This window comes from Protopterus annectens, chromosome 7.part0 (assembly GCF_019279795.1).
Source record: "Protopterus annectens isolate FY-2018-M chromosome 7.part0, PAN1.0, whole genome shotgun sequence".
Lineage (NCBI taxonomy): Eukaryota > Metazoa > Chordata > Ceratodontiformes > Protopteridae > Protopterus > Protopterus annectens.
Window position 1 is genome coordinate 1,623,564,962 of NC_056739.1, and position 25,211 is coordinate 1,623,590,172.

A 25,211-nucleotide genomic window follows, 5' to 3' on the forward strand; every position below is an offset into this window, starting at 1 on the left:
AACCTGTCCTTCTTTCAGTCAGTCGCCAACTGGTTTCAGAGTTACCTATCTGACCACCAACAATCCTTTGTATGGCAGAATGACATATCTCCCCAACTACCTGTCTCTATAGGGGTTCTCCAAGGATCCATCCTTGGACCCCTACTCTTCTCTATTTTCACCAGTAATCTAGCCTCTGCCACCAAACATGGCACACTCATACAATAGGCAGATGACTCAACCATCTGCTCAGCCCAGTCCCTACCCAAACTGCAAAAAGTCACACAGGAAGCCTTTTCCTCTGTTGAAACTTGGTTATCCAATGCCCAATTAATATTCAGCCCAAACAAAACTAAACTACTCATCTTCCAGCCCACCAAACATTCTCAAAACAACTCTCACTTTAACATCACAGCAAAAGACAACACCATTATACAACCAACAGAACACACCAAATTGCTAGGAGTGGAAATAGACAATAAACTAAAATTTGACATTCACATATCCATGACCATAAAAAAAGTCCACAAAAAACTAGGAGTGTTATACAGAAATAAGCAACTTCTCACCAAAGCAGCAAAGATTTCAGTAGCAAATTCCCACCTTATCTCCACCCTACTTTATGCCTCTCCAATATATACCAACCTAAGGCAATGCGATCTAAACAAGCTAGAGACCTGCTACAACAAAATCGCCAAATTCGCCACAGGGGCATCCTACCATAGTCACCACTGACTCTCACTTGCTGAACTGGGCTGGCTTGAACTCCCTCACCTCCTTCAATGGTATCAACTCTCACTTGCCCACAAACTAGTAAACCATCCACTATATGTCCCATCCCTCCAGAATCTACTCCAACCCTATCGCACCACCAGACCACTAAGATCCAGCAAAAAAAATCACTTGCAGATCACTAAAGCCAATAACTCTGCTGGTGAAGCACTATTCTCTTGCACCATAGCCAAATTATGGAACTCCATCCCACCCACAATTACCTCCATACTATCATGCACCCACTTTAAAACTTTACTAAAAGCGCACCTAAAAACATGCTGGCTATGCCCTTGCAACTCCCACTCTAATATCACCCACCCCATCCAACCACTACCTTTCTTTCCACCCCACTAACTACCTTGATTATAGCAAGCTTGGATGTTCATAAGCCTACTACTTATTATACAGCAGGAACTTCTTATTGTAACAATTGTTAATGTCTGTTATGTACTTCGCAGATAAAGATTGTAGTTGTCTACTGATGTAATATGTTCTTCATCTGTAACTATGCTTGTAATTAATTACTATGTTAATTAAATTGTTAATCGCTGTGTAAATCCAATGTAACTACTGTCTGTATATTTTAACTGTGGAGCTTTTCTCCCCGGGCCTCCACTGAAAATGGACCTACGTCCAGTTGGACACTCCCAGTCAACAAATGTAAATAAATAAATAAAATAAATAAAAAGTTAATAACTACTTGCACTTCCTGTACAGATTGACAAAATATTTCACCAGTTTACTGAGTGGGTGCTGTCATCGCATGCAGCTAATAGATATTCTAGCAGATGCTATTAGTGACCATCATAGCTTGTTCATTATCCATAGTCGAGCCTAAGCATCATATGACCATAGATTATATTTTGCCTAGAAGCTGAGGGAAAACAACCTGGATCACAGTTCTGTAAAATGGCTAATTAAAGGGTTAAAACTGGACATTCTGAATCCTCCCCCTACCTTAGATAGAGTGGTGAATTACTTCAGTAATACCTTCATTAATATGCTAAAAAGTCTTACTCACATTATGCAATTTGGAATAAAACATGCCTTGGATGTCACCAAAGCTAAACTCCCTAATTATCAGGAGGGACAAATCCTAGGCTAGCTTTCAGTTTGAAGAAACATCATGATCCCTATCCCAAGGTAGACAGTTCAGAAGTATGTGTAAACTAATAAAGCCACATGAAAAGCATTTACAAGGACCAGTATGAATTCTGGCCACACAAGACATTTTGGAATAGTATAAACAGGTTACTTCCTCAGGAAAGCTTTCAACCCCATCCTCATCTCCAAGTGTAGCTGGCAAAGAAACTGCGTCAGTGTCCAGGAATTAAACTGAAGAAGCTTTGCAAAGTATGCAGTCTGCCCATGCATTAACACCACTGGTCATTATACTTACCCTGTCAGACACTTAGCAGTCTCTACACAGTGGAAACAATCCTTTAACAAAACTAAGTCTCTGGCTTGGCTGGCACGCATGGCATCCCATTGAAATTTATCAAGTTACTATTCCACTTGCTATTCCACTTACTTTATATATTAACAGGAGTATTAGGGAACAGTTGATAAACTATCATATGGAAAAACAACTTTATTCATACCCACTTGAGAGTCACAGTGACTGCTACAAATTACTTTGTGTATAACATGTTAAGGGCAGTGGCAGTGTGGTCTTAGAATGCATTGTTTCCCTGTGCTCCTTGAATGTTTTAAGTCTTATCAATAAATTACTCACTACTTAACTTCATGACACTACATAACTTCGTGAAGGGTCTCTCTGTCAATGCTGCTACTCCTGCCAGTATCTGATTTATGTAAGAGAAGTGCAAAACAAAGGACAGATTGCAGTGGCTTTACTTCTTGCATGTTTCAGAGCATTTGATGGCCTAAGTCATGGCTGTGAATACCTAGAACTCAAGCTAACAGGAGTAGGATTAAGTAACGAGTCTTTGTATTGGTTGTGAAGTTATCTAAACAACAGAAAATAAGAAGCTAAATGGGGCACTGATTTTTCTGATGATTTCCAGAATAATAGGAGTGATCCCCAAGAATCCGATAATCTCTGTTGTTCAGCGTATACGTCAAAGCACTGTCCAATCACTGTGATGACCAACTCATGGCTCTGTATGCCAATAAAAGTACTGTGTGTCTCACAGACTTACTGAAGCCTATCTCACTGAAAAATTATTTTTTGAGGAATATTTTTTTTATTTTCAGTGGGATACATTTTTTTGGACTTAACTTGCAGAAGGCATCCCACTGTCCTCACTTAATGTGGACAGCGTCGAGATTGCGCTGCCTCAGAGAAAGGGGAAGGGGATACATTCTTGGTGAATTGTAAGTTAGCAGGCAGTGTGGGAATTGTAGGTAAGCTATGGTCATGATGGTATCCTGAAATGCGTTTTATTTTATTTATTTTACATTAGGTTACTAGGAAATTCCGACTGGACACAAGAACTTTTTCAGTGGAAGCCCAGGGAGAAAAGCTCCACATATAACACAGATTAATAAGGTACAGTTTCACAGGTAGAGAAGCATAACAATATACATTTAACGTCAAATAAAAAGTAGGATAATACTTAAAACTGTACATCAACTAAAAGTGGGATGAAAAATGGTACACTATACACGTACAAAAATAAAACACCTTCAACTGTACACTCAAAATAACATTCAGTTTGATAAAGTATTATAATAATATAAAGTCTACAATAGATGTCTATACTTGGAAGAAAGAGTAACTGTTGAGAGGAAGAGAGAGGTATGAGGAATGAGACTTGAAAGATAAATAGAGGCAAACTGCCTGAAAATAAGGGAGGAGTCTTTACCCTGGGTGCGCAAGAAGATGATGGAGTTAGACTAACCTGGGGTATCACAGTAGATTTGGCTTGTAGGTGTGTTTTTAGAGATTTCTTAAAGTGAGCTAGGGACATTGTGGCTGATATATTAGTCGGCAATGTGTTCCATTTTTTAGCTATAAAATTAGAATAGAGGGAGGTCCCTGCAGAGTAATTAGAATAGAGGGAGGCCCCTGCAGAGTTACTAGAATAGAGGGAGGCTCCTGCAGAGTTGTTGGCTTTAGTGACTTGAAGGAGAAGTTTATTGTTGAAGTGTAAGGCCCTGGTACTGGGGTAAGAATGTATTTGGTTTTGTAATGCAGGGGTTTTATCAGGGTAGTAAAGAATCTTATGGGTAAGTATAAGCTGGCTGTAAAGGAGAAGATGGGGAAGCTCAAGCCAGTTGAGTTGTTTAAGGCCGAGTTTTAGAGACTTTATCTTATCCAGAACCATCAGAAATTACACTTTATCTTTACTAATTTTGGTACTAAATGAGTGGATTTTATCTGATACCAAACTCCAGTAAGAGTAAATCTGTTCTTTTTGCTGCAGTCACTATCAGTTGCAGCAATTACCTTCATTTTCATTTGTAACAAGAATCAAGTGATAAAGTGGTTACTTGTTCTGAACAAATAAAATGCTTGGAAGTCATAATGGATAACCATTATCCTTTAATGAACAAACCAAGTAATGTGTCAAAAGATGTAGGCAAATTTCCAAGGTGCAAACTGTTAGGGAGCACTAGTGCTAGTAATCACATAAGCAGTCACAATTAATGTCACAACTGCTGAGATGATTTAAAGGACTGCTTGCAGAGTGAGTGAGTGAGAGTGTGTGAGAGTGTGTGTGAGTGTGTGTGTGTGTGAGTGTGTATGAGTGTGAGTGTGTGTGTGTGTGTGTGTGTGTGTGTGTGTGTGTGTGTGTGTGTGTGTGTGTGTGTGTGTGTGTGTATGTGTGTGTGTGTGTTTTAGTAACTGTATCACAAAGCTAGTATACTCTTTGGTATAGTTTCTTTAGTACATAGGAAAAAGTTGCTTTGTCAAAACACAGTAGATGTTCATCGTGTTTCACTGTTGCAGTCATTACACTTGGGTTATCCTGCTGGCAGGCTACCCGCAGTCGGCCTGAATTCCAAAGTCCTGGTCCGGCGTCGGTTGCTGTCACCTCTTCCCTGACGTCAGTGCACCAGGGGTATATAAGATGTAGCCGACGCCATTTTCTTCAGTTTTTCTTGCCCCAGATATCAGGTGCTCCCAAGAAGGTAGGCAATACACATTGCTTACAAAAAACATACACTAAAATAAACAATACCTTCATCTACAAGCAACTGCACTACATAGGTTGTATAGGATAGAGAAGTACAGATAAGTCCCAGCAAAGAAAGGGGGATGGTGGGTGGGTAACCTGGACTGTAACAGTGAATACACTTGAACATCTATATTTATGGTAGGTACACAACTGTACTATGTTCGTGTTTCACTGTTACAGTCATTACACTTGGGTTGAATTCCAAAGCTGAGGTAGGGTGGCTGGGTCTAAATAGGATTAGGAGTGGCTATGAGGCCCTGCAGAACTGCAGTGACAAAGCCTGCTCTGGATTTAGAGTAAAAAGGTAAGTGATAGTGCTTGGTAAAAGTGTGCACTGAACTCCCAAGTTGCAGCCTCCAAAATTTCCTTGGTTGGTACTCCTCTGAGAAAGGCTGCTGATGTGGCTGCTGCCCTGGTAGAATGTGGCCTAATATTCTTAGGCACTGATTTGCCATGCTGTGCATAGCAGAAACAAATGCATTGTCCTATCCATTTTGAAATAGTCTCCTTTGAAATAGCCTTTCCTTGTGATCCTGCAGCATATGCCACAAAAAGTTGCTCAGTCTTTCTGAAAGCTTTAGTTTTGTCCAAGTAGAAGTGTAGCTGTCTGTGTGTGTACAAAGAGTGCAGAAGTCTCTCCCCTTTATTCTGGGGATTTGGATAAAAAGTTGGCAAGTGAATGGTTTGGTTAAGAGCCACACTGGATACTACCTTTGGTATAAATGTTGGGTTTGTCCTTAGAGAAACCCTGTCCGGATGGGATAAGATAAAAGGTTCCACTGCCAGATGGAAGATGTGCAAAAAGATTAATAGAGAAATTAGAGGGGAAAAAACTTGCGGAAGAAAAACTGTCAAAAATTTTAAATGCAACAACAGATTCATGAAAAACATATAGACCAAGAAACATTGGGCTATTTGGAAAAAGAAGCAATTGTGGAAGTGCAAAAATATAAACAACAAAACCAAGAGATTTTTGAAAAGTATATATATAAAAAAAGAAACATTGACATGGGAAAGAAAGAGAGATCTGATATGGTATAATATCTAGGCAAAGGAGATAGAAAGACTAATCAATACAAAAAAAATCTCCAAAGATATTTGAAGAGCAGTACAGACAAAGGAACCCAGATATGGAAAATGTCACAATACAAAAAAAATAAGATCACTAAGAGGGAATGTAGAACAGAAGATTAGTAAAGTAGAAAGTAAACAATTAGAAGCTGAAGTTATGGAATGTCTGCAAAGTGAAGGATTTAGTGTAGAAAATCAAAATAAGGAGAAGCAGGTGGAGCAGGAGACATCTGAAGAAGAAATATGGATATAGGAAAGAAAAAGAGATTTAATATGGTGCAATATTTATACAAAGGAGAAAGCAAAACTAATCAATACAAAAAAGCAACATCAAAGATATTTGAAGAGAAATACAAGCAATAGTATCTGGATATGGAAAAATTTACAATGCAAAAAAAATAAGAAAACAAAAGGAGAAAGTAGAAAAGAGAATTAGAAATGGAGACGTTAAAGACTGAAGTTATGGATTACCAGCGTAGTAAAGGATTTAGTGTAGAAAACCCAACTGTGGTGCATCACAGCACGATAGAACAGTGAGTCCCCAAATTAAGGAAAAAAAAAAAACAGGTGGAATGGGAAATATCTAATCATTTCCCACATGAAGATACTCTAGACTCTTCAGTAGGAAGTCAGTACAAAAGTTCACTTGGAGTTGCACAGCAAGGGAAGGAACAAGAAGTAGTGGCAACTCTGACACAGTCAATGTTGTGGAGTGGTAGGCCAGTGAGTTTTCATATGAAAGAGCAATGGATGATGCAGGATGCAGCTGAAAAGAATGTGTCACATGAAAATGTTCTGAAACGTTCTGTAGAATGCCTGCAGGAAATGGAGAACAAAGAATGTGCCCTTAGTTTAGAAGAAAATGATCTTGGGGAAGAGTTGCTTGATTTAATAGAGATGGACAGACATATTAAGATTGATAAAAGAAATAGATTACACAAAGTCAGCAAGACCCAAAATGTTAGAAGTCTGATAAAATAAATGAACACAGTAATCAAGACTATTAACAGAAAGCTGCACTCTCTAAAGCCAAAAACACAGGATCCATGGGACTGGACAACATCCCAGGTTGCATTTTACACGAATTGGCTCCCCGCTTAAGCACCATGTTCAATAATAGCCTCGCATCAGGCTTTGTGCCCACTGAATGGCGCACAGCAGCAGTTATCCCACTCCACAAAGGGGGAGCCACCACTGATCCCAGGAACTATCGACCTATTAACCTGACAAGCCTGGTCTGCAAGGCCATGGAACGTATCATCATGGAACTCATAAACAAAGACATTGGTAACCTCCAAACTCTGGATCCCACCCCGTTCGGGTTTGTGAAAGGCATATCATACCTCCTGAACCTGATCGACTTCTTTGAGGCAGTCAACAAAGCCGTAGATGAGGGTAAGGTAGTTCACACAGCCTATCTTGACCTCGCCAAGGCTTTCGACACCATCCCCCATTCTGGAATTATAGCTAAACTCACTTAACTAGGTATAAATCCCTACGTCATAAGATGGGGTACCAACTGGCTCACTGACAGAACCCAAACTGTAAAATTTGCAGACCCCAAATCTGACCTCAAAGCGGTGACAAGTGGGTACCACAGGGTTCCGTCCTGGGACCTCTCCTGTTTGGTATCTACTTCTCTGAATTACAAGCTAACACAGAAGGCCTCTGGTTAACGAAGTTCGCAGATGACTGCAAACTAGGAGCCATAGTCAAGTCCCCAAATGATGTGGACATCCTACAGAAGGGCCTCACTGAGACAGATGCCTGGTGTCAGAGTCATGGGCTCAAGCTCAATGCCAAAAAAGTGCACTGTCATCCCCTTTGGTAAAAACTCTGTACCCATGAACTACAACATAGGCAGCAATCTGCTTAACACCGAATGCGTGATAAGAGACCTTGGGACCCAGGTGGACAGTTTCTCCTTTGATAGTCACATCACCACAGTAGTCAGGAAGTCGTTCTACATGGCACACCTCATCATAAAAGGGTTCTCATCCAGGAAAACAGAAATCATTGTTCCCCTTTACTCGGCACTCATTAGAACCATTATAGAGTACAACGCCCCTTTTGGAATGTACCTCACAAGACATCTGCAGCAGCTGGAAAGGCCACAGAAGTACCTCACAAAGAGGATTACTGGCCTCAGACAAATGCCCTACACTAACCGCCTCAAAAAACTCCTGCTTTACTCCGTAGCATATCGCCTACTACGAGGTGATCTCTGCCTAACATATAAAGCTATGTCAAACCCAGAGCTGTTGGACATGCTACACCTAAAGAAATCCCAGTCCCTCCGAGCTACACGTTCTAGGGACCTAACCCTTGTCATCACAATAAACAGGACATGCTGGAGGGATAGATTCCTGTCCCAGAGACTTCCCATACTCTGGAACAGGCTACCCATCTATGTCAAGCAAAGTTCTTCATTAGCATTCTTCAAGAAAAATCTTGATGAGTGGATGGGAAATAGGAAATACACCCCGTTGATCATTAAGATGTCTCTGCTCGACAGTGGCACAGGAAAATAACTTTCTTGGATGGCGTAAGCCAGGGAATCTTGTTGGCTAGGCTTACGTAGGCCCTTGGGCCAATAGCCTATTACCTACCTATGAACCTATGTGACACAACATAACTGAATAAGATGTATTGCTGTGCAGCTAAATTAGTAAGAGATAAAGTCTTACCACAAAAATACAGGGCAATAAATTAAAGAAAAAGAAATCAAATGCCATCATGGAAGTATCAAACAGAACAATAAAACAATTAAGACAAGAAGTGTCAGTGTTAGAAGAGTATAGAAGAGGGAACATATCAACAAAAATACTTAGAAAGATAGACATGATGAAAGCAACATATAGTATTAGAACAGACCAGGATCTATCACAGGCTATTGCAAATAATAAACTAAAGATATCAGCACAGGCAGAAAAACTTAGAAGATATGCAGATAAATATAAAGGAAAAGTACAAAATAAGCAATTTATTGATTACCCAAAACGTTTTATAGAGAATTGGGAAACAAGGTAAAAGGAATAGAAACACCACCAAAAAAGAAGTAGACACATTTTTGGAGAAATATCTATGAGGATCCTGTGGAACATAATATATAATAAATGGACTGAAGAAATAAAAGAAACAGTAAGAAGTTCAAATGCACAGGATATGAAATGGGATGAAGTAACGGCTAGAGAAATTGAAACAAAATTAAGAGAAGTTTCTAATTGGGAAACCCCAGGCAAAAATTATTAAAATCTTTACATGAAGAGTTAGCCCTGAGTAAGAATTACTAATATGCACACCCTGAACAGACACCATCCTGGTTAACAACAGGAAGAATGATACTCCTCCTTAAGAGTAAACCTGCAAGCTGTCCTAAAACTATAGACCAATAGCTTGCCTTTTGATGGTGTGTAAACTATACACTGGAATTGATTCTGACAGAGTTTATAGTAATTTAGAAGAAAACTCAATCTTGGCAATAGAACAAATGGGTAATAAAAGAAAGTCAAATGGAACAAAGGATCACTTGTTAAATAAAGTCATAATGGAGAATTGTAAAAAGGGAAAAATCTAAGTATGACATGGATAGGTCACAGAAAAAGCATTTGCCAGCATCCCACATTCATGGATAAAGGGGTGCTCATGCCCTACATTGATCAATTACATTGTAGTGGCCATTTAACTGTGACAAACCACTTTGCAGCTAAGCCATGATAAAGGACAAATTATTATCCCAGGAAAAAGATTCAAAGGGGGATATTCCAGGGTGATTCTTTTGTCGCTGCTGCACTTTTGTCTTGCCCTTAACCCATTAAGCTGTCTACTTGGCATATTAGGTCATGTTTACAGCTTGGCTCACATAAGACAACAAAGTGTAAAGACATCTCATCTTCTTTTTGTGGATGATTTAAAACTGTATAGTTAATCAGATGAGGAGCAGAAATCACAACTGGAAGTGATGAAAACTTTCTCAGATGTTATAAGAATGTCATTTGGTCTTGATAGATGTGCAAAAGTAAAATTTAAAACTGGAAAAGCTGCAGCACAAAGAAAATATCTGTCTGGGACAGGAGGAATGTGACATAATGGAATTTGAGCAGGAGGGAGTGTATAAATATTTGGGAGTTGATGGTTAAGGTGTTTACCTCAAATACATAAAGTACAGGGTTTGATTTTCACCCTTGTGGGGAGATTGGTTAGGCTTAAAATGGCCTGTAAGGGCAGCTAGCCTAGTACTTACCCATAAACCTAATACTGAAAGCAGCCCTGACATCTAGGAACAAAGTCCAAGCTTTAAACCAATTTGCTCTTCCTGTTCTAACTTACTGTTTTAGGGTGATTGACTTGCCCCACAAGGTACAGGATCAGTTGAACAGGAAAACAAGAAAAATGCTTCATGCTTATCAAATGATATATAAGAATCATTGTATACCAAGATCATGTATTTCTTGTTCTGAAGGAGGTATGGGCCTCCTCCTAATTGTTTACCCATATAGATCTGAAATCATAGGACTGCATACATGTCTGCTGACCTCATCAGATCCAAATATCGTAGTTCTGAAACATGAAGACAACAAGTCAAAAGTGACTTCCTTGCTTAGTTTGGCAGAAGCATTTCAGTATCAAGTGGGAATGGAAACCAAATCAGAAGAAGATAAAAAAATCAGGCAGCAACTGAATGCGCCAAAAAAAAAAAAAGAAAGAATATGGGAAGGCAGGAAATGTGGAAAAGACGTAAGTATAGTTGCAAGTACGGAAAATTCTTGGAACAACTTTATGTTGATCAGGATTTGATGCAGGAATGGTTAAGGAGAGGTGAATTTAAACCAAAAGAAGAAAGGTTAATATTGGCAACTCAGGATAGCAGACTACATACACATTGGTTTACAAAGTCCATTGAGCATGTGGGAGAAACAGACAAATGCAGGTTCTGTAAAACAGAACTCAAAACAGTCGTACATCTTGTTGCTGGGTGTGGTACACTAATGGCAGACCGGCCTGTATACTGAACGGCATAATAATGTGTCAAGACTGTTGCATTGGGGTTTTTGCCAACATTCTAATATTGAAATAGCTGAGAAGCACTGGAAATATGAGCCACAAAGCTTTGTAGAGAATGATGAAGTTTATATCATATAGGATCACCATTACCAACAGTTCAAAAATAGATGCGAGAAAATCAGATATAGTAGTCAATGAAAAGAAGACAAAAGTAGCACTAATCATTGAAATCGCTACACCCGGTGATTACACTGTCTTACGTACAGACAGACACAAAGTCATAAAATACCAGGATTTGCAGACAGAAATGAGGGCAGTGTGAAAGAAGGATACCCAGACACTTCCAGTAGTAGTGGGAACAATGGGTTTAATGCAAAAGAAATTACAGTATTGTTTAGGTATGCTACCATTAGATGCAACTCCATATGAATTGCAGATGGAGTCAGTTCTGGGCACACTGCAGGTGATGTGAAGAGCACTTTTGGCTAACATCAAAGACTGAAACAATACTAATTTCACAAACTTTAATCATTCTTTGACTTAAGAATGGGGTCCATTCCTGTCATGGTATTAGAAGCCCAAAAGATGTGGACAAATTAAACTGATACAACATAAAAATGTATTAGGATATGGTAAAGGATATTGAACTTTAAGTAAATGAAGACTAAAATATTACTAGCACTTCGTAAGGTACAAATATAGGAGAGGTGCAAGCACACAAGTTGTCAGCCTGTTTCTGTTTCTGTTCCATTGTTTCTAGTGCCTCATTCAACTTTACAGAAAGGCAGGAAATAAACTAGTGTTGTAAATCTTGATTTTTACCAGTGAGATTACAGAATTAATCACATACACGAATCATGAATGAGGTTATGCATGTTAAGGTTTCATCCCCAGAAATTGAACAAGTCTCATTACCTTAGCTGTTTACTGTGGGGCAACAAGACCCAGAACAAAAGCAGTGATTTAAGTGAAATAGCTTCAGAAAATCAAGCAATATTACAGGCCAGTGATTCTTGAGTGAATTGGTTGGATTGCCATTCCTCCAGAACCCTCCAGTGATTATGGAATGCACATAGTAACCTGACAGATATTGTTTTCACTATGAGCACACACAAATTGATATCCTACTGCATCCATAGTCTAAATGACAAAGCTGTTCATATATGTGCATGTAGTTACTTTCAGTGTATCTCTCCAAAATCCTTCTGTTTTATACCTGATTTAATATGACATCATTTAAGAAAAATTGTGTTTAAAGTAGCTTATCTAGCTATCAATCTGTTTTCCAGTTTGTGTTTACTTTGGAGACCATACTCATATAATGTGTAGGGAGACTACAGGCAGAGTACTCTGTGCTTCATTAATGCAATAATACAAGAGTTCCATGTGGGTAGAGGTTATCTGCCCTTGTGGGCCTTTATAAGCCTAGCCAAATTTTCCACCCTAAAGGTAATTATTGTATTCAGGCGTGATTGCCCTTGTAATTTTTATTACCTGAGGAATCACAGCATTTCGGGTATGTGTGTTGCAGCTGGGTTAAGTGTAAGGCACTATTGTTCATGGAAGTAAAAGATAGCAAGCTGCTGCCAAACTGGAGTTTAAGCAAGTTAGTTGTGAGGATTAATAAAGTCATCATTAAAAGTTGTATCCACCCAGCAAAGTTCTTTTTCACTTTGTACTTATTACTGTGTTTGCTTGATATGGTATCTACGCACATTTTGAAAGTGAAATAAGTTTACATTTTTGTAATTATGGCTTCTTAACTTTTAGCTACTAAGTATGCTTTTATTTCTACTATAGGCAGACAAATGGTGTTTGCTACTTGTAAAAGGAAACTGTAGCACTGAACTAAAGAGAGAAACTAAGACATAAATTTAGCATAAATATAAATATAAAACAAGTGAGGCACCACAGGGTCAATTACAAAATATCATTTTAATAGCCAGTATAAGAACTGATAGATTGACCGACTGAGCTTGACACTAATTTTAGACAATCACAGTTTTTACACATTTTGTTTAACAAAATAACACCCATCTCTAACGGCTCTAACCAAGAGAACAAGTCTAGATCATCATTCTCTTTCTAAAGAGATCTTGGATGTTTTTGTTCTCCTGTTTGTGATAACTTTGCATTGTACTTTATTGTCCATACCTCCTTGACTTCTAGATTTTGTTATAGTCCTTTTGGTAATATTTTGTCTTGATGATGAAGGATATTGCTCTCTTGACTTTCAGATATCTAAACTGTATCGAAGTCTTTGCAAATGTACATCAGAACTTGCTTGTGATATTACACCTCTCCAAAAAAAAAAAAAAAAAAAAAAAAAGGACTGTGTGATAGTTTTACACAGTAAAACAAAATAAAATAAAAGCTGACACGTGCTTTCCATCTGTGTTGCAGCTGCATGAACATTTTCGTGTTTTATAAAACTCGTCTCCCTGTTTCTGCAGAAGGCCATTCTTATATGCAGGTGTTTAATACAATGACAGTACTAAAACAGCATTCTGTTACACACTTCCTACATTAACAAAGTGTCAGGGTTAATAAATCTTCAGTGCTGTGTAGGTCTGCTGTAATATTTTCATTTCCAAGTTTTTCCTTTTATTTCCAAACTTAGACTGTGAAAAATACAATGCTTTTATTTATGAATGAATCCAAAGACACTGAAACATAAAAGTGATGCTTATGAAACTGGAAACAGAATTCTGTATTTTGCCAGTAAACAAATTAAACTTTGGTTAGCTTGCTCTGGCTTGATTCTACCCCTTCTTGTGACTTGCTTTCCAAATTTCTGTTTCTTTATCTCTGAGTCAGTTGTAGACATTTCTTCATCTTTCAGCTAACTGTTTACATTCTTGCAATAAGAGACACTGCTTTAGGTTTATACCAGGCAAGCATTTCAGGTTTCGTTTGCTTAAAGCATACATTCATTCTCATCCACAATAAGAAAGATTTAAATGTTTTTCTCAATGCACACATTTTAGAGATTTTGTGTTCAGTGAAAGTTCCGGTCGCCGTAAGAAAAAACATAAATGTGCACATCTTAGAGATTGTATCTCCTGTTTACAATAAAAAGAGAAACATCTGGACATCTGGGTTTTTAACCAGGCTTCTCAATAGGAATTGTAGCAATATTGACAATAATCAAAAAATATTTCACTCTGGTAATTGTATATTTCAAGTGATCAGGAAGGGTCAGTACCGTATTTTAATAGTAACGTATAAATATCGTAAGTATTCTTCAAGCTTGATCACTGTTCTGGCCACGTGAGAGAAAACTGTGTGTGTGTGTGTGTGTGTGTGTGTGTGTGTGTGTGTGTGTGTGTGTGTGTGTGTGTATATGTTTGTGTATTACTATATTTTCTCCTTTTGTCATAGGCTTCAACTACACCTAGATAGAACTTTGCTTAATTTGGTTTTTCTTCAGCAGTTACGTCAGTTCTATGGCCAAAAAACATAACAGTGCTATTTTTGTTTTGGTACTGTCTCAAGGAAAAAAAGTGGGGGATATGCATACTTGCCTGCATGTTGAGGTGGGGGGTAGGGTTAAGGAAGAGATCTAATAAGCTGGATAGTAGGAATTTGCATAAAAAGCATGGAATTGTGTTTCTGATTATATTACCTTAATTAAAAAAACGCATTATTGTCTTAACCAAATATGGATGCAGTAGAGGTGGACCACTTGTCAGCTGTAAGAACTTTTATATTAACAGCAGGCCAGATAGGATTAGTGAGCACTATAAAACAAATTAAAATAAATATACCGAGTTACTATATAGTAAGAACTCTGTATAGTGAGGCCTTAAGAAGCAAGTCAAGAGATTGGAATTCTTAACATTAATCAGGCATTTTTAGAAACAAAAGTGGTACTCTGTAGATTGTTTGCTACTGTTACGTGCAGAAAGTGAATGAAATGTTAGTAACGTGGTTTTACAAAATTTTTCTTTAATTTCAGGAAGTAAAGTTGGGCAGCCCTGATTATGTGAACTGCAGTAATGAGGAAGCAACAGAAGATTTCCTGAAGAGAATAGAATGTTACAGGAACTTTTATGAAACCATTGATGAGAATGCTGACAGGTAAGCATGGTCATAGCAGTGCTTACATTGTCATGATAGCATTTCAAGAAAGTTAGGACAAAGCTGATTATTAAAGCAAGCACTGTGCCTTTGAAGTAGATATACTTCACAGTTCTTTTTTGTGCAGTTCTTCAGTGCATACAAATTGTTGTAAGTGAATTATAAATTCATAATGTACAAGAGAAAGTGCATGCCGTTGAAATGCATCACGTCTTTCTCCTGGAATGTGAGATTTTGCTTTCATAGAAGTCCTCCATGCATCCTCTACAAGGCTTACAATATTGGGGTGAGCCTGAATGAATTGTGATGGATGTATACTTTGTAGTTTGTACCATTTTGGGGGGAAAAAAGCTTCCTGTACATGATGAGGTAAAACATATATGGCACAGAGGCATTTTTGGAAATCCTAAGAGCTGTGTACCTGAGCTTATGCCAACCCATCTCCTGATGGCATCCCTGGATAGTCTGTACCTACTCCTTTCCCAACACTAATCTGTTATTTCACTATTTTTCTCTTTCCAAGACAGCTAGATATGCCTCTATAGTTTAGTGGATCCTATAAGGTGAACATATCATTATTACTATCTATGGTCATATAATGTATATATGATTCTTTAAATAGTTTTCATTTTATTTTTGTAAACTAAAAAAATTTACTGCATTTAGGAGACTAATACTAGATATTAACAGACATACTTGAATATGTAACTGAATGTATTTTGCAGGAACAGTTTCTTCTGATCAAGGGCTGTTGAAAGAATGCAGCTCTGAGCTCAGTGAGGAACATCGTGTAATGTATTTTGCGTAGTAACATAGATATGTGGCAGAGGGAAGCAAAAAGAGTTGACACGTGTTTAAATTAGTATATAAGCAAAATAGGGTAGGCTGTGTTTTAAATAGTATATGTATTGTTTTCGTTTCCAGCTTGTAATCAGTTGCTTTCCCATCTTGATGCCTCCATGAACATCTGATGCTTCCATTCATAACAGCTGATGTAGAAATGCTCAATTGTCTTATGTTGAAAGTAAATGCATGTGCCTATTTTGTGTAACCATATCATAGACTTTCATTCTTTTTTTTAACAACTGGGGTTCAAATCCAGGGGGGGGGGGGATGAAAATGTTGGTGATGTTGTGTGTCAAATTCATGCACAGGGTATGTCAGAAAGAAAAAAAGGAAGTGAAAAAAATCCATACAGCAAGAGTAACCCATATTCTTCCATGAATCTGATGGAAAAGTCACCTCTGCCAAGACAGACCAGGTAAAAGATTTTCATGAAAAAAGGAAACTTGACCAAAAAGAAACAAAAGATACATTCTCAGAAATAGTCTTCGTACAACAACTCTGGTTGAGGTGGGTCTGGGTGTATAACTAGTAAACTGCTGTAATGACAGATCTGCATTGTACAGTTCTTTAAGGGTAATATGCTGGAGGGATAGGTTCCTGACCCAGAGACTCCCCAGACTCTGGAATAGACTGCCCATACATGTCAAGCAGAGCACCTCTTTGGCCCTCTTCAAAAGGAACCTTGATGATTGGATGGGAGATAGGAAATTCACCCCGGGGATCACGTCAGTCACCCTGCTAGACAGGGGTCCAGGGAAGTAAATACTGTAGGAAGAAATAGCCAGGGAATTGTTATGGCTAGGCTTGTAGAAGCCCTAGGGCCGATAGCCTAGTACCAACCTATGAACCTGTATGCATATGCCATAATACAGTAGTATGTAATTTTGCCAGAAGCAATAGAACTGGCTGTTTTTACCATCATACAAATGGAGACATCTTAAAGTATTTTGTGCATTGCATGGCACTGTAAAGATATACAATGTATGCTGGGGTAACAAGTTGACAAGATATTATGCAGAGCAAATGAAATTAGTAATTTCATAAATTTTGCTGAAGGGAGAGAACATACTTGCTAATTTAGCTGAAAGAAACTGTGAAGAACTGAAGTGAACTGTGTTTGACCTGTGAAGTCTGAAACTTACATATATCACGTAACTGAAGTAAAACATGCAAATTGTAGTGTCTGGCTGTTTTGGCAAGAATTGTAACTTCACTTTTATCTAAAGATGTGTTTCTGACATCATTCAGGTTTTTAAATGGGTAAAAATTAAGTTAACAATTCTTGCCTAAGCAACAGTCTTGTTTTTCTACAGAAAATCTGAGTAAATATGTTTTTTGAAGTCTGTACCATCAACAGTAATTTATATGAGAAGTGTGATGTAGTTGAACTGCTTGGTACTAAAAAAAGAACTGCTTGGGACTAACAAAAAAAAAAGTGATGGTGACTGAAGAAAAGCATTAATAAAATCCACTGTCTACAGAAATACCTGATGTCCTGACTAAAACCAGTGTTGCAGTTTTCCTGACATATGGGTTGTTACCGCAGAAGTTTCTCTGGAGTACCAAAGCCTTACTTTTTGTAGGTTGCATGTCTGACGCATGACTTGAGCTTGTATGCATTGGGGTATAAAGATGGATGTATGAGCATGAATCCTCAGACTGTCTTGCCATCCCAATCGCAGTGTTTAAATCCATCGGACTGTTTGTTGTTTGATCATTGATACCTTTGCTCCATTTGTTTATCCAGATAAGTGCCCCATTGGAGAACCTTCTTTTTTATCTTTCAATATTGTGTTAAATTTGTAGATGTTGGCTAGGAGGGTTAAGTGCAAGTGGGGTAAGCAGATTCCATACAAGGACTTGTATGCCAAGTGTCTTTTGTTGCCTAGGCCTTGCAGTGTCTGCCAGTCATTTGTTTTCAACCACCATCTCCTAATAAACCAGACAGGTTTTACAAGGTCCCTGATGACCTTAAATATCTATATAAGATCCCTGTGGCAGACCATTCAGCAGTTTCTCTCTCCCTCCAGATAAACCCTTCAAACTTCTGTCTAGTGCTAATACCCTACCTACTGATAAAGTTAGTAGGGCTATGGATAAAAGGGGGAAGAAAGTTTACACCTCTACTGTCCTTGATTTAAGGGCAATTAATTGCCAAATGCAAATGGCAAAGTGTGTGATTTTTTTTTTAACTCCTTAAACAAAGTTATCTTGGACCTTCCTGCAGTCGACTCTAACCATCCAATAGAGATCTTACTTTTGCAGGCCACTCAGATTACCAGACACAGTGTTAAGTGCAGTTATGATGCTGTGGATGCTTCTTCTAGGGCAGCTGCCATAGTATCTGTTATCCACTGATGTGCATGGCTTCGCAGTCAGCCTATACCTGCAGAGTTTAAATCAAAAACCTTCAGCTGGGCGGCCACCCTTTGGAGACAAAAAACTATGACTACTATAAACTAAAAAAAAAAAATCAGACATGGTACCTACACAGGACCTGGTGTTTCTGGGATGCAGGCTGGACACAAAGAAAATGCATGCCTTCTTGTTCCAGGAGAAGGTTTTCAGCTTGTCCTCTCCTCTGCAACCCATTCCTTTGCAAGGGAGATACTAAGGACTTTGGAATTCATGGCGGCCACCATCCTCATACCCACCCCCACCCCGGCCAGACTCCACATGAAGAAGATCCAATGGTACCCGTAGTCTGGATGGTCCCAGAACTGCCACCCCTTGCATACCCTGATTCCCCTCCTCCTCCTTGTCTCAAGAAGGTGCCCATGTGGAAAAAGGGACAGGTCATCCTCAACCTAGAATTACCTTTCACACCTCCTGCTGCTGCTCAACAGGTTCACTTTGACGCCTTGTACTAAGCATGGGAGGCATGGACAGGATCACCCCAAGTGCAGGGGAAATGGCAACCCCAGTTCTTGAAAGACTTGAGGGCTCTTCTGCAAGCTCTTCAGGCTTTCACCCACCTTTGGAGATCAGGACCACTCCAAGTGAACATAGACAACACCACAGTTATGTGGTACATAAAGAGGGAGACCCTAGGTTTTTCCAACTTTGCAGGTTAGCACAGGAGTCATGGAATTTGGCAACACAAGTGAACATCACGCTCAGAGCCGCATAGATACCCTCACAGGACGATGTGCTCCCAGACTGCTTAATTTGCTCGCTGGAGGACCTCCATAAGTGGACCTTGAATAGAGAGGTTCCCACAACATCACACTTCAGTGTGGCACTCCTCAGATAGACCTCTTTGCTTCACCAGGCAACCATCAACTACCCTGGTTCTGTACCAGGGACCCCTGTCTCACAACCAGGACGGCAGATGCTTACTCCTTCTAGTGAACATTGAAGTTCTTCTCTGCCTTCCTTCTTCTGCCTCTCCTTCCAAAAATGTTTCTCAAGACACAAAAGGAGACAGCCAGACCCCTTTTACTGCCTCCATTTTGGCCAAGGCAACATCGGTTTCCTCTGCTGTTTCTCCTGGCAAAAGAAAAACACAGGAAAAATCCTCTGCAGCTGGACCTGATTACTCAGCAAAAAGGGTTGCTACTCCACCTGAATCTCCCATCCCTCAACCTATCCCTATGGATATATTAACCAACAAAGTATCACTGAGTAAAGAGCCTTCCACCGATATACAAAATCCAATAGTCCAAGAACAGAAGAGGCTCAACACGACCAATAAAAAATAAATAAAATACTTTAATACTGCAGCAAGTAAGCGCTTTCACATTTCAAGAACGCTTCATCAGACTTGAATAACTGCCATAAAATCAAACTGTTTAAATACTATTCAAAAATGCAATCAACCAATCAAAAACATAAATCAATTAATATTATCTTAATTATTCATATTAATTTCATAGGGATGTTTTATAAAGTGCCTTTTAATGAATAATTAAGATAATATTAATTGATTTATGTTTTTGATTGGTTGATTGCATTTTTAAATAGTATTTAAACAGTTTGATTTTATGGCAGTCATTCAAGTCTGATGAAGCGTTCTTCAAACGTGAAAGCGCTTACTTGCTGCAGTATTAAAGTATTTTATTTATTTTTTATTGGTCGTGTTGAGCCTCTTCTGTTCTTGGACTATTGGATTTTGTATATCGGTGGAAGGCTCTTTACTCAGTGCTACTTTGTTGGTTAATATATTGATTTGTTTGTCTTTGTGGCTCTGAGACATGGCAGACAAGAAGTTCGTTTGATTTAAAAGGTACCAGTGGTTTTGTCAGTACCTTTCAAGGAGTTATGGAGATGCTGGAGAATCCCTTGATGAGATATACTGAGAATGAATTAACATGTGCTGATTCCAATGTTATTGATACGTGTAAGAGCATTGAGATTATCCAGCAAACTCGTAAGCTGGAAAATATTCTACAGAAAATGAGGAGTATCCAATGGCAGCGACAACATATGGAAGCATGCCTATCCTTCAAGGTAATACCTAGAGGACTAAGAATACTCAAAATGCCTACTTTTGGTACTGTATACCCTGACTTACTCGCTAAATGGCAAAAGCTGAACCTGGAGACAAGCTTTGCCTACATTAGACTGTTGATTGAGCAGTATAAGCAAATTGAATCATCCTATAGACAAGAAGTAGTGTCTATAGAAAATGAACTAATGAAACTAGTGAGTGTAGCCGAAAAGGAACGGCTATCTGTTGATATTTCTTCCAGGATTACCCTATTAGACAATAAACTGCTACTTGACAAAACGAAAAAAATAGAGAGAGATTTAATCGATTTTCAAAAGGGCCAGGTGTTTTCTTGGCCGAAAATCGACAATAAGAATAATACCAACAGTTATGCTAAAGCTACCAAGTCTGCTTTTAATCGAATGACTGATAGTACAGAAATTGTCGCTCCTAATCAGAGGAACGGCAATAAAGCTACTGCCGCTTTAAATACGAACTCTATAAATCTGGGGACTGAAGACACACCCACAACCATGACGTCGGAACATAGAGTGGAGCAGGAGGATGCTGATAAACATGTGGAGGCTGGTAATGGCGTCCCAGTTCATACGCATGCTACAATATCTGCCACAGCAGAAGCGCAAACTATCATTGGCCACACATCTAAGGATTTAGGAGCTAGGAGTAAGTTGACGGGTTCTGAAGTCAACTTAGCTGCTGGGAATAGTTCTTTTTCTTTTCCGCTACCTATACGGATACCATCGCAAATGAATTGGTCTCCACAAGGTGCGACAAGGAAATGGAAGATGACCGAAGAGAAATACGAGTTTCAGAAAAAGGTACCAAAATCTACAATGAAGACTTAATAATAAACATTTCTAACTATATATTAACTAAACAAGAAAGGTCACTGTTAAACCGTGGCCTATCTTTTATTCCATCTAAGAGTGCTGTTGTGACGGACGTTGTAGTTGATTTAAAAATGTTTATAAGACGAATTGGTCTAAGTTTAATGTTTGGTAATACTGCTGAAGGAAAAAGGAATGCTTTTGTGAAATCTTCAACCTTCATGCCCATAAGTCATCCTATTTTAGAAGCCTTTGAGAAGGCATGTGAAAAAGATTTGTTTGAACTATATAAAAGTGGTAATAAAATACAGTTTTATAATTTAAGTTATGAGGAGTTTCTTAGTATAAAGGAATTAAAGAACAATTCAGAAATAGTTATCAGACAAGCGGATAAAGGGGGTGCAATTGTTATACTAGATGCACTAGTATATGATAAAAGTATGAATTTGAAGTTAAGTGATGATGAAACTTATGGTGCTTTGAATGCTTTGACTTTGAATGAATTAATAAGAAATGTACATGCTGAATTGTATGATATGTTGCTTTGTGGTACAATTGATGGGGATTTATATAAGTTTTTACTAGTAGAACAACCTACCATACCCATATTTAGGGGGTTACCAAAAATACATAAAGCTCTGGTAAACCCCCCCATGAGACCCATAGTCTCAGGCAGGGGTTGGATATTAGAACCAGCCTCCATCTATGTTGAACAACAACTGAGACCCATAGTAAACGACATGAACACAATATTAAGAGACACAAAAGATTTTCTTGAAAGCTATGGTGATTATTTAGCTAACTTAGAGACTAGAAATGACATGGGGAAAGAGTTAGTTGTAACCTTAGATGTGGTCTCTTTATTCACATCTATTCCTAATGACATCGGAATGGAATACTTAAGGTTGTTTTTGATAGAGAAAGAAGTACCTAGGAATTTGATTTTTAGGATTTTAGCACTTTTGGATTTAATATTAAATAATAATGCATTTGTATACAAGGAAAGTTATTATCTACAAACGAAAGGGGTTGCCATGGGCACCCCGTGCGCAAATTCCTATGCCAACTTAGTGTTGGCTTACTGGGAGAACACATATATATTAAGGAATGAACATTGTTACAGGAATATAAGATACTATAAACGTTTTGTAGATGATGTCTTTTTGATTTGGACAGGTACTGAGAGAGAGCTCAATGAATTTGTCCATCATATAAATGGAACAACGACATTTTTGAGTTTTGAATGTAAAAGCTCCGTATCCAACATGGAGTTCTTGGATGTACAAATATGGAAAAGTGAAGGTGATGTACTTTCGGAGATGTATAGGAAATCATGCTGGAAGAATAACATCTTACACCGCACTAGTATGCATCCCAAGCATGTTTTTTCTAATATAGTCACAGGACAGAGTATGAGAGTTTCCCGACTTACCACAGATGAGGAAATATTTAATATGACACAACAAGTATTAATGGAAAATTTTAAAACAAGAGGTTATGATACACATGACGTGAAAGAAGCTCTAGTATCAGTTGAATCAAATAGGAATAGTAGAGGGAAACCATATTTGTATAGACAGAAAAGAGATCAAGGTTTGAGAAATAACAATAACAATACACAAAGTTATAAGAGATTGACTATTCCCTGTTGTAATTTAGATATGAATATAAAAGACGTAATTAGAAGAAATTGGAATATCTTAACAATAGATGATAAGATAACAGAGATAGTAGGTGACAGACCCAGTTTCGCATATAGAAATATAAAGTCGCTTAAAAGATTGTTATGCTATGAGAGTGAGGGCCCCGGACCTGTTAATTCAACAAGAATAGGAACTTTTCCTTGTAGGAGTTGTAACCAATGCACTTTTATATCTGGTAGTAATAACTTTACACATCCAGACACTGGTAAGACTTATCGTATGAATTTTTATGCTGATTGTAAGTCTAGAGACATTATTTACATTGCTGTGTGTCGGACTTGTTCATGCTTTTATGTGGGCATGACAAACAGAAGTCTGAGAGAACGTATTAGAGAGCATGTATGCGCAATACATAAAGGAAATGAATCTAATGCCCTAGCTAATCATATTTTACAACAAGATACATCACATAAATTTAGTTTTACAGTGTTAGAATTAATAAGAAAATCCAATAGGCTAGGTAATATTAGAAATTATACTGAAGAAAGGGAAAACAAATGGATTTTAAGGTTACAAGGACATAAAGGGCATGGTTTGAATGAATGTGTGACACTTAAGCCTTTTTTGGCAGCACGTCTATATGTACATTAAATTTCAAACTCAATATAGAAGATGCATGTGTGATTTGAAATATTTTAAAATGTATTTTGTATGATATATTTATATATGCTATATTAATTTCATAGGGATGTTTTATAAAGTGCCTTTTAATGAATAATTAAGATAATATTAATTGATTTATGTTTTTGATTGGTTGATTGCATTTTTGAATAGTATTTAAACAGTTTGATTTTATGGCAGTTATTCAAGTCTGATGAAGCATTTTTGAACCGTGAAAGCGCTTACTTGCTGCAGTATTAAAGTATTTTATTTATTTTTTATTGGTCGTGTTGAGCCTCTTCTGTTCTTGGACTTTCCCTATGGATGATAACATTTTAATCCCTTAAAGATATCTCTTTTCTGAAGGGGTGGTACGAGTCTTACAAAAGGCTAGGAGACCTGTTACCAGAAAATCTTACACGGCAGAGTGGTAAAGGTTTTCCTTCTGGTTCTGCAAACATAGTTAGGATCCACTCTTTAGTATAGGTCCCTACAGCACTGCAATACCTCTGCAAGTTTCTTTGATCAGTCTTTTTTTAAAGGTATATGGACTAATACTTGCAGTCTAAGAAGAAAAGAGAAACTATATTAATGAATGTTCCTGTTCCAAAAGAAGTTAATCATAATCACTTTCATTATTGTGGAGTATTTTAGCAGAAGCTAGGAAAGCAGTACTTAAAAATGGAAATCTGATCCATTGCCTTTGTTTAGCGAATGTTTGGATCTTGCTGCTATTTTATGTAAAAAAAAAGATATTGTCTCAAGTTAGGATCAGCAAACAAGAATTCAAAATATAATTGCTGGAGCAAATTAGAAATGTTAATCTCTATGAAGGTTTGTAATTGTTAGATTCTTTTTCTTATTTGTTATATGTCTGTATAGTTTTATAATGTTTAATTTGAACTTATACAATCTGCCTTTCTTTGTAAATATATAAAGCAAAAAAATGTCATGCAGATGTCACAGGAAACTTTTAATAGTGTTTCTTTTTAGTGCTTTCATTCCAGGATCAAAGGAACTTCATCAGAAAACAAAGTAACTACTTCCTGGATACATTTAAAAACCCTCAAAGGTGCCAAAATTTTTAAAGTGACAGTGTTAAAAAAGTGCATAAACTTTGACATGAAATAATAAAGTACTTAAGTGCTATAGTGCAAGTGTGACAGTAAAATACATTCTGTTTAAAAAGCATTATGTATAGAAACCATTTTATATAAAAAATATATATCAGTTTAAAATGTCGATCTTTTAAATATAAAAGCAAGTCATAATAAAATCAAATAATAGCACCTTTAGCTTTCAAAGCAAGTTAGATAGAAATAAAATCATTCAAGCTAGGGTAATCCCCAGCATTCAGAAGTAGCTGCCAGTAAAATTCACATTGTTCCAACCTCACCTTCCAGTCTCCTCCTCTGGTAGGCACAGGAACTTTTTCCAGAATAGTAAACATAAATTTCTTAAATTCTTTACACACTACTGAATGCTTATACAAAACTGTATGTTTCATTTTGATTACATATAGATGCTGGTAAATTCATTTTTTCAAGGCACAAGTAGTCTTACCAATATATATATATATATATATAAAAAATGGACAGGAAGAAGAAAAAGCCACATAAACTTCCCTTTTCATTTCACAATCTTTATTAACCTCTTACAGATAATAATTTGGGGGTACCTGCCACAGAAAAAATGTGCCTTGTACACTAAACCTGCACTGTCTGCAGGTACC

General features: G+C 37.7%; 1 protein-coding gene across 3 annotated transcripts in view; it reads left to right on the top strand.

Moving 5' to 3' along the window:
* LOC122807151 (6-phosphofructo-2-kinase/fructose-2,6-bisphosphatase 4-like) overlaps nucleotides 1-25,211 on the top strand; it is an 877,767-nt gene that overhangs the window by 343,123 nt on the left and 509,433 nt on the right. For all 3 annotated transcript variants that reach the window (XM_044078168.1, XM_044078167.1, XM_044078169.1), the window contains one exon: nucleotides 14,932-15,053. In XM_044078168.1, the coding sequence (XP_043934103.1) occupies nucleotides 14,932-15,053 (122 nt within the window). The remainder of the gene's footprint in view (nucleotides 1-14,931; nucleotides 15,054-25,211) is intronic.